Below are 14241 nucleotides of genomic sequence, written 5' to 3' on the forward strand. Positions count from 1 at the left end.
AAAAAAAAAAAAAAAAATTAAGGCTGAGCACAGTGGCTCATGCCTGTAATCCCAGCACTTTGCGGGGCTGACGTGGGCGGATCACTTGAGGTCAGGAGTTCGAGACCAGCCTGGCCAACATGGCGAAACCCCATCTCTACTAAAAATACAAAAATTAGCAAGGTGTGGTGGCAGGCGCCTGTAATCCCAGCTACTTGGGAGACTGAGGCTGGAGAATTGCTTGAATCCAGGAGGCAGAGGTTGCAGTGAGCCGAGATCGCGCCACTGTACTCCAGCCTGGATGACAAAGTGAGACTCCGTCTCAAAAAGAAACAATTTAATTAAAAGACAGGAAAAATAAATATATACATGTTCATTGTTTAAAACAACAGAAATTCAAAGAGCGTTCATAAAGGAAGGGTCCTAAAAGATCATGACATCCAGGGCTTCTCAGTGACCACAGAACGAGTTTGGACAGAAGGGCCCTCAGCCTATCTGCTTGGGAAAACTGCCTCCTGAATTCTATTCCTGGAGAAATACAAGGCACAACAGCCTGCAAAGGCTCTGAAAAGTCTTGTAGCAAAGATGTCTATTTTAACTTTGTGGCATGCACTATTTACTAAACGTATTTGGTATGTATGACCACGACCCGCACCAACCCCTTTATTTTTTCCTGGAGCACTTGTTAGCACTAGAATTGTGGAACACAGATCATGAAAGTTTTGTCACTTGTCCAAGGTCACACAGTTTACTGGTGGTAGATTTCATTAATCTGACATCGAGACTTCCTAAATCCAACACAATCCGGCCTTGGAGGTCTCGAGCTGAGATCACTGAGTTACAAGTACTTTTACTGAACTGTTAATTTCCTACACATCCTTGAATTGCATGTTTCCATGTTGCTCCTGAGTGACTGCTGGAGGGGTTCTAAGCTTCAGTCTTTACGTTCCCTGGCCCTTCATAAATGCAAAAGGAGTTTCCATTGGACAGGGCTCCCACTGTTTTCCTGCTTTTTTTCTTTTTCTTTTTTTTTTGAGATGGAGTCTCGCTTTATTGCCTAGACTGGAGTGCAGTGGCGTGATCTCAGCTCGCTGCAACCTCCGCCACCTGGGTTCCAGTGATTCTCCTGCCTCAGCCTCCCAAGTAGCTGGAATTGCAGGTGTGTGCCACCACACCTGGATAATTTTTGTATTTTAAGTAGAGATGCGGTTTTGTCACGTTGGCCAGGCTGGTCTCGAACTCCCGAGCTCAGATGATCTGCCCACCTCAGCCTCCCAAAGGGCTGGGATTATGGGCATGAGCCACTGTGCTTGGCCTGTTTTTAAGTCTCCTTACAACACAGAGTTCACTGGAAGGGGAGTTTATGTGGATGCAGACAGTACTCTAGCCTCAAATTAGTATTCCTCTTTTCTCTTACCCTGGCCACTTACTAAAATCGAGAGTTCAGGAAATAGGAGTGAACTTGGAAAGAACACGGCCCATCAAACCTGAAGTGAGGCTAACAATGTCAATCATAACAACAATAATTAACATTTAGAGAGCATTAGTTTGTGCCAGGCGCTGCTCTAAATACTTCACATACATTAACACATTTAGTCATCACCCCACGAGTAAGGTACTCTTAGCGTCCCCATTTCACAGGGAAGGAAACTGCAGTACTGAGAAGTAACTGAGCTCAAGGTCCCAGGGCTGGTTTGCAGCTGTATTCGGTTGTTAACTCAACCTGACTTGAGAGCCCCTGCTTTTAGTTGTTTTTAACTACCATGCTAAGGAAGGAATAACAGAGATAATAAAAAGAAAATCCAGCCTTTATGGATCTCATCTGATGGGCCCATGAATCATGGTATTTAGTCTCCCAAAGCCTCATGTTGTCACTTCTCTCACTATGATACCAGTTTCACAGGTGAGGAAACTAAGGCACAGAGGAGTCCATGTGCTTCTCCAACTCATGCCACTGTGTGTGGGGTACCGCCAGGACCGACCACAGGCCAGGTCCAGAGCTCTTAACTCCTCTGTGGCACCAGAAACTTCTTATAACACACTCTGGAGATTTTTTTTCCCTCTTTTTAACCTTGGTGGTTATTTCTGTGAATAGCAGTGTTTTACCAGGAGAAGCCAAAAAGAAAAAAAATCAAACCCATAAGAAATACACTTCAGCCATAAAAACCCCAGGGTGAACTTAAAATAAAGAAAATAAACAACCATGCAAAGGCTGAACGAGAGCTGTGAACTTTTTTCTTTTACGTTTATTGTATATTCTATGGAGGGGCAGTGTTAGCCAAACAGCTACAGATCTCAAACCAGGGCCTTATGGGTGATGGCTGTGCTAAAGCTTTTACAAGTTTATGAGATTAGCTAGAAGACCTAGTGGGAGGCATCCTGGCTTATCTAAAGCTTGCTCTGTGCTCTTCCGTAAGATGCTCCGTTGCAGTGTCTCAGTTTACTCATCTGTAAAATGATGAGGTGAGCCCCATGAGCGTCCTTTTTTTGCTTCTATAAAATTATATATTTTTTCTTTTTTTGAGACAGGGTCATGCTCTATTGCCCAGGCTGGAGTGTAGTGGGGTGATCATAGCTCACTGCAGCCTTGAACTCCTGGACTCAAACAATCCTCCCACCTCAGCCTCCTGAGTAGCTGGAACTACAGGTGTACTCCACCATGCCCAGCATTTTTTTTTTTTTTTTTTTTTTTAGAGACAGGGTCTTGCTCTATTGCCCAGGCTGGAGTACAGTGTCATAATCATGGCTTACTGCAGCCTTGACCTCCCAGGCTGAAGTGATCCTCCTACCTCAGCCTATTGAGTAGCTGGGACTACAGGCATGCATCGCCATGCCCAGCTAAATTTTTTTTTTTTTTGTAGAGATGGGTTTCACCAGGCTTCCGAGGCTGGTCTTGAACTCTTGGACTCAAGCAATAAATATGCCTGCCTTGGCCTCCCAAAGTGCTGGGATTATGGGCCAAAATTATGGTTTTAATTCTTAGAAAGGAAAAAGACTTATGCTAGCTTCTCACCATGGGCCAATTTCACAAAATCAGCATTTTCAGGCCTAAAAGTTCATAAGCCTCAATCTGCTTTATTTTCTTCTTCCTCTGAGAAACTAAGTTCAACCAATGTCTTCTATTCTGAAATGCTCTCAGTAGTTCGAGAGTTTATTTCTCCTCTGGAACAACTCAAAAAAAACAAAAAAAAGTTAATAGGAAGCACATGGGCATGGTGTGTGAGCGTTCCGTGTGTTTGTGTTTGAAAAAAATACTTAAGGAGGAATATGTCAGGCTTGCAAAATGCCTAGGCTGTCTCAAGAGCAGTTTATAGCCATTAGCATCAGACTGAAGGCAGTTAATTGGGACAAAGCCCAGCTGCTGCCGCTGCCCTTCTGTCATCTGGGCTGCGAGGAGGATAAGAAAATAACCTGGACGATTCCCATGGTAGGGTGAGAAGAGAGCTGGAGACGTTGGCTGGTGGGGATTGAGGTCGGGGGTGGGGCCCTAGGCTCATCCCTGAGAATCACCTTCCAGATGGATCTAAGAGAGTGTGAAGGGCAGGATGGCATGAGGGTTATGTGCCTGGGCAACTGCGTGGCTCATTTCCCACTGCCGTGGCCGTGTGATCTTCGGTAAGTGACTCAAACACTTTATGCCTCAGTTTCTCCACCTGTAAGATGAGGGCAGTGATAGTGCCCATGTCATGGGGCTACTGGGGAGATTAAGAGGCATGTTTATGTGCAGACATTAGGACAGTGCCTGGAGTCCTGAAGGAGTCTAGGAAATCTCATCATTTAGAGGAAGCGGCACCGGAGACACCGGAGTCTGAATCCTAGCTCCGAACACTTATCGGCTCTGTGGTTTTGGGCAAGTCACTTGCCCTCTCTGAGCCTCACTTTCATCAACTATGAAAGCAGGGCTGATGGGGCCCACCTCACGTGGTTGCTGTAAGGACCAGAGAAGAAAGAACATTATTCTGCATATCCTGCTCTGGGGAGGAGAGGAAGAGGCTCCTCTGGAGTCCTTGAACACTGTGAGCCTTTTCCTGCCACAGGGCCTTCGCTCTTGCGTTCCTGCTGCCTGTACGGCCCAGCTCTGGCCCCTCCTGTGGTGGCCTCCTTTCCGTCGGGAGGTGCCTGACCACCTGCGGAATGCCGATCGCCACTCCTGGGCCATACCGTTGCTCACGGTCCAGCATGCCACCCTGCTTTTGTCTGTCACAGGCTTTATCAAAATCTATAATTATTTATCTATTTGTCAATCGATTGCTGTCCATCTTTCTCCATGAGGAGACTGTCTTTGTAGGCTGCTGTGCCCTCAGTGCCTAGAAGGGTGCCAGGTGTCAAGCTGGTGCTCAACATACGGAATGAATGAATAAATGAATGAATGGGGGCTCCTCCTACAGACCTTAGATCACTGATTGTGTGGCTGAGGGGGTGTCAAAATGGGATAGGGGGACTGGGTTCCCAGTTCAACCTCTGTGGCCTCAGAAGCCCTGAGGCAGTAAGTCCAGTTTCTATTTAAAGAGCTGGAAAGAAACTGGCTTGAAATGGACTCAAATGCACGTTCAAGTTCAGTATCTTTACACGCCTCCTAATTTCAGGGCTGGTGCCATTTTTCACTCACTGCTTGGGGAGATGGGTCCCAGCAGTTTACTCCCTTCAGTGGGCCTCAGAAAGGCCCCAACTGGGGATACAGAGGTGACAGCAGAAGCAGAGGAGGCAGGAAAGTGCCGGGGTTACAGGGACGGGCTTTGCAGTGAGGCTGGGGGTCGGGATTCCATGAGACCCCCAAGAGATCTGATACAGTCCCTTTGCCATTACGCTTACAATAAAATCTAAACTCCTTGCCCTGGTGTTGGACAAATCAGTCATTCCTTCTATGCCTCAGTTTCCTCTTCTGTGAAATGGGAATGATACAGTGTGGTCACTTGAGAGCATCATGAAGGTTGTATGAGAGAACCCACACAGCATCACCTGGCAGCTGGCATGTTTGGTCAAGGCTAGCTCATGGCATCACTGACAAACTTGAACACAGACCTTTCCAGAGAGCTATTCTCAGGGCTGGGCATGAATGTTTATCACCTGCTTTCCTTACACACATCTCTAAGATTATTGTTCTCCTTTCACAATTTTTTTTTTTCCTGAAATGCTGCCCTTGACAATCATTTTTATTACTTCCTTAATAAAAATTAAAATAATAAAGATGAAGTGATAATACTTCCAAGTAGCTTCTTTTAAAAGAAAAGTACTATCAAAGCTGGGTGCAGCAGTACACACCTGTGGTCCCAGATACTCTGAAGTGACAGAAACACTTGAGCCCAGTCTGGGCAACATAGCAAGACTCTGTCTCAAAAAAAAGTACAATCACTCATCAGCCCAGCACTTTGTTATTTTACTTTTTCAGACCCTTGATGGTAAATTTTAGCAATTTATATAAAGGGAAACAGCAGAATGGGGATCCCGAAAATTACAGCCACCAGTCCTCTGCTCCATGCATCACCGCCAGCATGCTCCCAAGGGGGCATCAGAACCGAGAAGGGCTCTTGGATGGTAAAGAGTGGAGGTGAGCATGGGAGAACCCAGCTAGCCAGTTCCTTATGGCATGTGGGTGGAGGATTACACAATGGAGTTCTTTCTTCCTTAAGGCCACCCTGAGCCTTGATCCTCCTGCCTGGAATAACAGCTTCTTTACCTGACTGTCCAATATTTCCACCATCCAACATTTCTGAGTCTCTACAATAGACTTGCCTGTCCCATCACACTTAAAATACAAGCAAACTCCTTCCCACATCCCTCAAGGCCATGCGTGATTGTGCCTTGCTCTTCGTCCAAGATTCTTTCCTCCTACATGCGTTCTGACTTTGCTCCAGTCTCACAGGTCTCAGCTCTGTGCCTCAAATACATCCAGACATTTCCCTGCATGCAGCGTTTGCACAGGCTGTTCCCTCTACCTGGAATGCTCTTCCCTAAGATGTCTATGTGGCTGCTTTGCCTCATCCTTTGGGTTTCTGCCCAACGTCATCTCTTCAAGAGCCTTCCCTGATGATTTGATCTAAAGTCACAAATCTCACCTTTCCTGACCTCCCAAGTGCTCATCACTCTCTATGCAAAGACCAGGTTTTTTTACATTCAACCCCTTCCCAAATCATCTGGCTCATTTGCCGACTTTATCATTAGTCTTTCCCCAATGGCAGGTAATGACCATGAAGGCAGATCTTGTATCTATTTTGTCCACTCCTTGAGATAGAGCCTGGCACATAGTAGGTGCTCAAAAAATCTGCTGAATGAATGAATGGACACCCAACTTCGGTGGTCCTTAGAGACGGGCAGGAAGGGGCCACAGCGCCACACTGACCGTGCATCTGGTAGGTGTATGGGCTCTGTCCAGTGGGTGGGGTGCTGAAGCTGGAGCCATAGCTGAGGAATCCACTCTGGCCAGGGGAATGGTTCAAGCTGTCTTCCGTCTTGATGCCTTTGAAGGAAGAGGGGGGGGAAAAAAAAGGACCAAGGACACATGATTAGGATGCGTCCTTGTCACCCACAAAAGAGCTACTGGGTCAAGACAGCATGCAATTTTATCAGCTTCCAAATGAGGAGTTGCAAACTGGTGGCTTGTCAGCCAAAGTTAGCCTACAGACATATTTGACTTGGCCTGCATATTTTTAAGAAAAACTGAATTAGGTGATTTTGTTTAAAAGTAAGGATATTTCATACACAAAAAGCTGGAGATATGGCTTCTTTTTGAATGACAAGATGGTCTAGTAACACCATGTCTGCATCACATGTGACCACAAGCTGCCCCTTTCACATATTTCCCAGGTCATCATAGATTTCATTCCATCTGCAGGACTTTGAGGCTGGTTTTAAGATGGTATTTTCTCATTGCAGTTGTGATTTGTTTTGGTACATCCTAGGATCCTATCAAAAGTGGGGAAGGGAAACGCAGGCTACAAACGTCTCATATTTTGTAAATGCCACCAGCTTCATGCTACCTGCCAGCTTGGTAGGTATGCAAGCCTGCAGCCCACTACTCCACTGAGTAGTGCCGTGTATGGCTTAAACGTCCATTAGGATTTTGGGCAAAGGTGTGAAATGAACCACCCTTCCTCTGCAAAGATGATGTCACTTAACTGTGAGACACACTCTCCAATCTCTTGGGGGGGACCTACTTATCCCAAGACCACAGTCACAAATCTGCCTTCTGCTTCAGCAAAACATGGCATGCTTAGCTAAAGCATAGGTACTAATTCCATGAACAACTGGCTGAGAAAGGGACTGTGTTGAGGAGGTGAGGCTAACCATCATCAGCTCATTCACTTAATTTTTATCGAAACTGTAATGAATGCATTGTAGAAAATTCCAATAGTACAAAAGGCATAAAGTGTCTCTTCCTATCCCTGACCTCAAACCCCAGCTCTTCTGCCTATAGGCAACCACGATTACCAGCTTTACGGAACACAAGTCACTTCCAGACAAGTTCTGTGCATATACCAACTTATGTATATAATATACATATGTAATGTAGATATCTATTCCATCTTTTAAAAAATAAACTGGAGTATTCTATAAATTCTGTTCTTCATTTTCTTTTTTTCTTTTACTGCTTCACAATATGTGATAATGATCATTCTTCATGAGCTTATAAAGTTCTTCCTTACTTTGTATTGATGGCTGTGTGACATTCTAATGTGTGGTTTCCCCATCATTTAACCAGTTTCCTATTCATTAACTTTTGGGTGGTTTTTAGATTTTATGACTCTAATTTACGCTGCAGCAAATACACACATAACACACACACATGCAGCAAATGTGTATATATACACACATACATACATGCAGAAAATATATTTAATATATAGATGTACCTATATGCATATACATATGTATTTGCTGCAGCTTATAGTCATCACACCACACACACACATTTTGTGCACATGTGCAAGTCTTTTAGGTAAATTCCCGGTGGCTGGAATCACTGAGTCCAGGGCAAGAGCGTCTTAAATTTTCTTGGATGTTGCTGAATGGTGCTCCCTACATTGTAGGTGACATTCTCTCCAAGCACTGAGTGAGCCCTGCTTCTCCACAACCACACCAACTGTGTAATCAAACATTGCTTATCTCTCTGTCTATCTTATGGGTATAAAACAGTATCTCATTGCTGTTTAAAATTTCATTTCTTTCAAGAACACTTCTAGTTCTGCTGATGGTTTTCTTATTGAAATTACCTCCTTCTTACCCTGTCAACCCCACAAAATAAGAGAATGCTTAGTAAGGTAAAAACAGATAGATTATGAGTCAGGAAATCTTGGCTGGAGTCCTAGATGGTTTGTTTCATTGATTGGTGACCTCGAAAGTTTCTCCTGCAACCCCAGGTTGGAGGCCTCCTTTCTTGTGAAATGATGGGTTCTTAGGAAATTAAAGAGGAAAGAATGAACACATAAAGGCTCTGAGCGAAGTAATTAAAGCACACATCTCTTTTATCCTCATATCAGTCTCACGAAACAGGCAATATAGTACTTCTCTCATTTTAAAGATGTGGGAATTGAGATTGCCAATCCATTGGACTGGGGTCTTGCAATTGGCAGATAACTCTGAAGTCAAGGTTCCTTATCTTGATGCTTCTCAATAATAGGTGTGAGGGGTTTTAAGCCATTGATGGTGCCAGACTTCAGTAACAACAATGATGGCAGCAACAAGCAATATTTATACAGCACCTTCTTTCTGCTCAGTCCACCAGGAGTGGTTAACGTTGCATTGGGTACAGTCGGCCTCACTGTGCACCTAAAGTAAAATCTAAACTCTGCAGTGCAGTGACCCCCAAGGCCCTGTGCGGGCTCTGCCCACCCCTCCGACCTCACTGCCTTTCCTGGGCTCCTTCGCTTACTTTGCTCAAGCCATGTGCTCAGACACTGTTTGTTTCAGTGATGGGATGGAAAGCCGAAATCGGAAACATCACTGCTTGCTCAGCCAGTTCCCTGATGATGAAATCCAGGTTGATTCCAGTTTTTACTATTACAATCCAAGATGAAATGGACATACTCCCTCCAGCAATATCACAGTGTTTGTCTTGGTTGGATACAAGACAGAAATTGCTGCATCTAAGGATGCCTACATTGTCCATTTTAAATAGATACAGACAAACTTCAACAACGGCTTTGGACTCAAAGCCTTTGCCTATGTTGCTTCCTCTGCCTGGAACCCACACCTCCCTCTTCTCTATTAGGCAAACATTGTTTGCCTGGAAAGGCCTTCTATGACCTAAGTCAGCCCTGAGGAGCATGCAGTTCTCCTGCCTGGCACTCATCCCAGTTCACTGCTGAACCTCTGCTCTCTGTTTACGCTGGAGGCTCCAGGAGGGCGGGGCTGGGTCCCTCTTGTACCCTGAAGTCTCCCCATATGTGGCTCCCTGTCTTGCACACAGTAGGTGCTGAAAAACTGGTGAATGAATGACTATGAAAGAAAAGAAAATAAAGTTTTTCACCTCTTCTTTTGTTTGCTGAAGTGGTTGGATCATAAAATTCTAAGCCATGAGAAAAAGAAGAGAATATGAAAATGGCAAAGGCACACGAGGGCCTTCATCCCGTAAGTCTGCTGTCCAGACTGCGGTCCAAGCATCAGTCACAAATTCAGAATGAGAAAGTCAGACACTGAGAAGTAAACATGCAGAAACTTTTGCAGCAACTTGGCATTGTTCTGACATCTAAGGCTATTTCTCCAGACTTGTATTTAGTATGCTTTTAAAACATTTTAATTTGGCCCGGTATGGTGGCTCATGCCTGTAATCCCGGCACTTTGGGAGGCCGAGGTCGGTGGATCACTTGAGATCAGGAGTTCAAGACCAGGCTGGCTAACATGGCGAAACCCCATCTCTACTAAAAATACAAAAATTAACTGGGAGTGGTGGTGCACACCTGTAATCCCAGCTACTCAGGAGTCTGAGGCACGAGAATTGTTTGAAACTAGAAGGTGGAAGTTGCAGTGAGCTGAGATCATGCCACTGCACCCCAGCCTGGGCTACAGAGTGAGGCTTCATCTCAAGTAAATAAATAAATATTTTAATTTGATTTTTCTAGCAATTCATTTTATTTTATGAAAATATTAGTCCATAGTGGAATGGCAATTAAAAAGCAAAAACCTGAAAACTGGTCTTTTAAATCAGATGGAGAAACACTGCTCTAAGAGATTGTGTTCAAAGGAAATCTGGTCACGGTTTGGCCCAGAGACAGACTGATCTCATCAGACCTCCTGCTCTCCAGGCATCTCTGATGAATATCTTCATACCAAAGAGAAAGAGTCCTCCGAAAAGGTGCTCGTGAACTATCTGCAAGTCCCACTGGCTTCTGCTCATGGAAGCACCAAAGTGAGTGTGTGGATTTCAGAGAGGGTGTCAAAACCAGACAGCCACTAAGCATTCATTCACTCATTCACAACTATTAGCTCAGCACCTGCAACAGGCCAGGAGATACATATCTTGATGCTGGAGATACTGCAGTGGTTGGAGCTTACATGCTAGCGGGAGGAGAATGACAGTAGAAAAACAAGTAAAAACCCACAGTAGAAGAGAAGCATACAAAATACTTTTTGGGTAACACAAGAGACAACATGATTGGCTCCCAGACTCCCTGGCACACTCAGTGGCACACACTTTTCCCTTCCATCTTATGAACCTCGCACTAACACAATTCTCCAAACATGATTAAATCTTTTGGACTCCATTTAGAGTCTTATGGTGCTAAAAAGAAGAATGAAGCAGGGAAGGAGGTAGCAAAGTTGGTCAAGGGGAGCTGGGATTTGAAATTTCAAACAGAGTGATCCGGAAAGGTCCCATGGAGGATGAGGAAGAGGTCCCATGGAGGAAGAGACATTTGAACAAAGACCTGAAGGAAGCAAAGGAGCAAGATTTGTGGGTACCTGAAAGAATACCTGTCCAGGCAGAGGGAAGGCATGTGCGAAGGTCCTGAGATAGGAGCGTACTCGGTATGTTGGATGAATTAACAGCAAGGAAGCCAGTGAGGCTAGAGTGGGGTGACGGCTGGGGAGAGGGTGAGTGATGAGGTCAGAAAGATCATCAGGATGGGGATGGGGCAAAGATACTGCAGTGGAAAACCTTTGGCTTTGATCCTGAGAGAGGCCCTGAAGGGATCTGAGCAGAGGAGAGACAGGAGATGGTTCGTGTTTAAAATATCAACAGCCCCCTGAGCAGGTGCTCAGTGATGTGAATTCTGGATCAGCCCATGGCACTTGGCACAGTCCAGAGTCCTCATTTCCTGTCCTGGCTCTGGGATATCACTGAGGCAGGTGCCCTCTGCTTTCCAAGCCTCAGTTTCCTCATGACTACAATGAGGGTTTTGGACCAAATGAGCACTTCCCTATCTTCAATGTTGTGCACCATTTGCTTGGTTTTCCCGTATCCCAGCACCATCCATATAACGATTCATTTCATGTTATTTTTAAACATCAGGCCAGGCGTGGTGGCTCATGCCTGTAATCCCAGCACTTTGAGAGGCCGAGGCAGGCAGATCATTTGAAGCCAGGAGTTCAAGACCAGCCTGGGAAACATGATGAAACTAAAAATACAAAAAATACAAAAAATTAGCTAGGTGTGGTGGCACACATATGTAATCCCAGCTATTCAGGAGGCTGAGGCAGGAGAATCGCTTGAATGTGGGAGGCAGAGGTTGCAGTGAGCTGAGATCATGCCACTGCACTCCAGTCTGGGTGACAGAGGGAGACTGCATCCCAAAAAAAAAAAAATCAGCTCAATTTTAAAACTATTTGCTTGCCTTAAGCAATAATGACCAAGAAATCACAGGTTCCATACACACACACACACACACACACACACACACATACACACACACATAAACACACACATATATAGATATAAAGTACATATTAAAATAAATATATAACTACTTATTTTTTGAGACAGGATTTCACTCTGTTACTCAAGCTGGAATGCAGTGGCACGCTCACGGCTCACTTCAGCCTCGACCTCTCAGGCTCAAGTGATCCTCCCATCTCAGTCTCTCTAGTAGCTGGGACCACGTGTGTACCACCACGCCCGGTAGTTTTGGAGACTCAGCACCCAGAGGCTTTGAAGCTTCCATCTTCAGCCTGCTGGAATCAGAGCCCACCATGCCTGAAGAAACCCAGGAGGAAGGACCACATGAGAGGGAGGCCCCAGCGTGCCATCGCCATCGAGGCAGCCCCAGCCCACCTGCTGGCTGAGCACAGCAGCGTGAGAAGGACTGTGGGAGACCAGCAACAGCCCCACCTGGCCAGCCCACGGAAATAATTCGTCAGTAAGTTCTGGAGTGGCTTTTTACACAGCCAGAGACAACAAAAATTATTTACCATTACCCAGGATAGTGAAGAATGGTTATACCCCATGACCCAGAAATTCCTCTGGTAGGTTCACCCCTGGGAAATGCACAAAGATGCTGATCGCAGCATCCTATGAAATGAGAAACAAAGCCCTAAAAGACTATCTAAAGAACGAGTAAATAAATTATGGTGCAGTCAAGTAGTGGAATATTATACAGTAGTGAAAATGAATGAACTACAGCTACTTGTATGAATATGGATACATTTTACAGACATAATGTTGGGTGGAAAAAGCAAGTTGCTAAAGAATCTGTACTAAAAGACACAAAGTAGGTAAATTTAAAAAAATGCTTAAAATACTCTACATTAAAGGTCAGCAAACTCCAGCCCATAGGCCAAATGTGATCTGCTGTTCATTTTTGTAAACAAGGTTTTTTGAGACATAGTCATTCGTTTACGCTTTGTCTATGGCTGCTTTCATGATACAACGGCAGAGCTGAGTGGTTGAGATAGAGACTGTGTGGTCTGCTGAGACAAAAATATTTACTATGTGGCTCTTTATAGAAAAAGTTTGCTGATCTCTTCTACATAAAGAAGTGCGAGGGAATGATAAACATGAAATTTGGGGGCACAGGAATCTTTGAAAGGAAAGGAAGGCCACCTCCCTTTATTTTTTAAATTGAACGGTCAGTTCATAGGTGTCGTAGTATTACTCTACTATGTATGTCTTTAATATTGCATAATAAATTGAGAAAAAAATACTCAATACTCTGTCCTTGTCCCTAGTTTGCTCAATTGTGTTACTTCCTGCAGCTATTTAAACAAAGTAAATAGCACTATTTGCCAAGGAGCAATGAAAAAAGTTTCCTGACAAGATTCAACAAGGTTTGTCCAGACGATGAGCAAACACGGCTTGCTCAGGCAAAGGCAGATATAAAGGGAAACGGCTTTTCATCCACCTGTTATTGTTCAGTGACATGGACATTCTGTGTGTCTGTGTGTGTTTGTGTGTGTGTGGCAGCCTCGCTTCTACTGAGACAGGTGACATTTGTTGAGCATTTCTCTTGGGGTGGGCCCTGGTAAGGAAGCCTTTCATCTAGATCAGGGTCATGGACCAAATCTGGTCCACTGCCCGTTTGTGTAAATAAAGTTTTATTGGAACGCAGATACACACATTAGTTTACATATGGTCTGGCTACTTTCATGCCACAATGGCAGAACTGAGTAGTTGTGATAAAGATCATATGGATCACAAAGTAGAAAATATTTACGACCTGCGCCTTTACAGAAGAAGTTAGCCAACCCCTGGTGTAAATGATCTCATTTAATCCTCCCAGCAATCATGAGAGGGGTAGACTTAGTATTACTCCCATTGTATGAACGTGAAAACTGAGGTTTAGGGAGGGGAGGCTGCTCCCTCAGAGTCTTGCAGCCTGCAACAGGCAAGGGTGGGATGTGAATCCGGGCAGCAGCGCTCCAGGACATGTGCTCTTATCACCTACACTGTATCATCCAGGAACAGACGCTCCAAAAGTAACAGACAGTAAAATAACTTTGCGCCAAATTGATTTCCATCTGATGCCATGTTTTGTCTGGGAACAGGGCTAGTTTTCTCTTTTATGTGAAAAAGAATATGGCTTCATTTTTCTTGGATCTCAGCCAAGCAGGGTAACTTATGTGTGATTGTATTCTAAGCCTTCTAGCACAGGAGGGAAAGAAAGTTAGAAAAGATGCCCACACCTGTTGACCGAGGTCTGTCATAGGTAATCCCCCAGGATTTACAGAATGCACAGCCAGGCGTCGGAACCCCACGGGTGAGGGCTCGGGGTCCAGAGTCAGGCTACCCGGGCTTAATTCTACCTCTGCCACCAACCAGCTGGGTGACCTTGGGTAAGTTATTTAACCTCTCTGAGTCTCTGTTTCTTTATCGCTCAAGGGAGGATAATGAGG

General features: G+C 44.8%; 1 protein-coding gene across 1 annotated transcript in view; it reads right to left on the reverse strand.

The window, feature by feature from the left end:
* Nucleotides 1–14241, reverse strand: part of EYA2 (EYA transcriptional coactivator and phosphatase 2) — a 216009-nt gene that overhangs the window by 174029 nt on the left and 27739 nt on the right. The window contains exon 5 of the mRNA XM_011928851.1: nucleotides 6320–6436. Within this exon, the coding sequence (XP_011784241.1) occupies nucleotides 6320–6436 (117 nt within the window). The remainder of the gene's footprint in view (nucleotides 1–6319; nucleotides 6437–14241) is intronic.

This window comes from Colobus angolensis, unplaced genomic scaffold (genome assembly GCF_000951035.1).
Source record: "Colobus angolensis palliatus isolate OR3802 unplaced genomic scaffold, Cang.pa_1.0 Scaffold8, whole genome shotgun sequence".
In the NCBI taxonomy this organism is placed as follows: Eukaryota; Metazoa; Chordata; class Mammalia; order Primates; family Cercopithecidae; genus Colobus; species Colobus angolensis.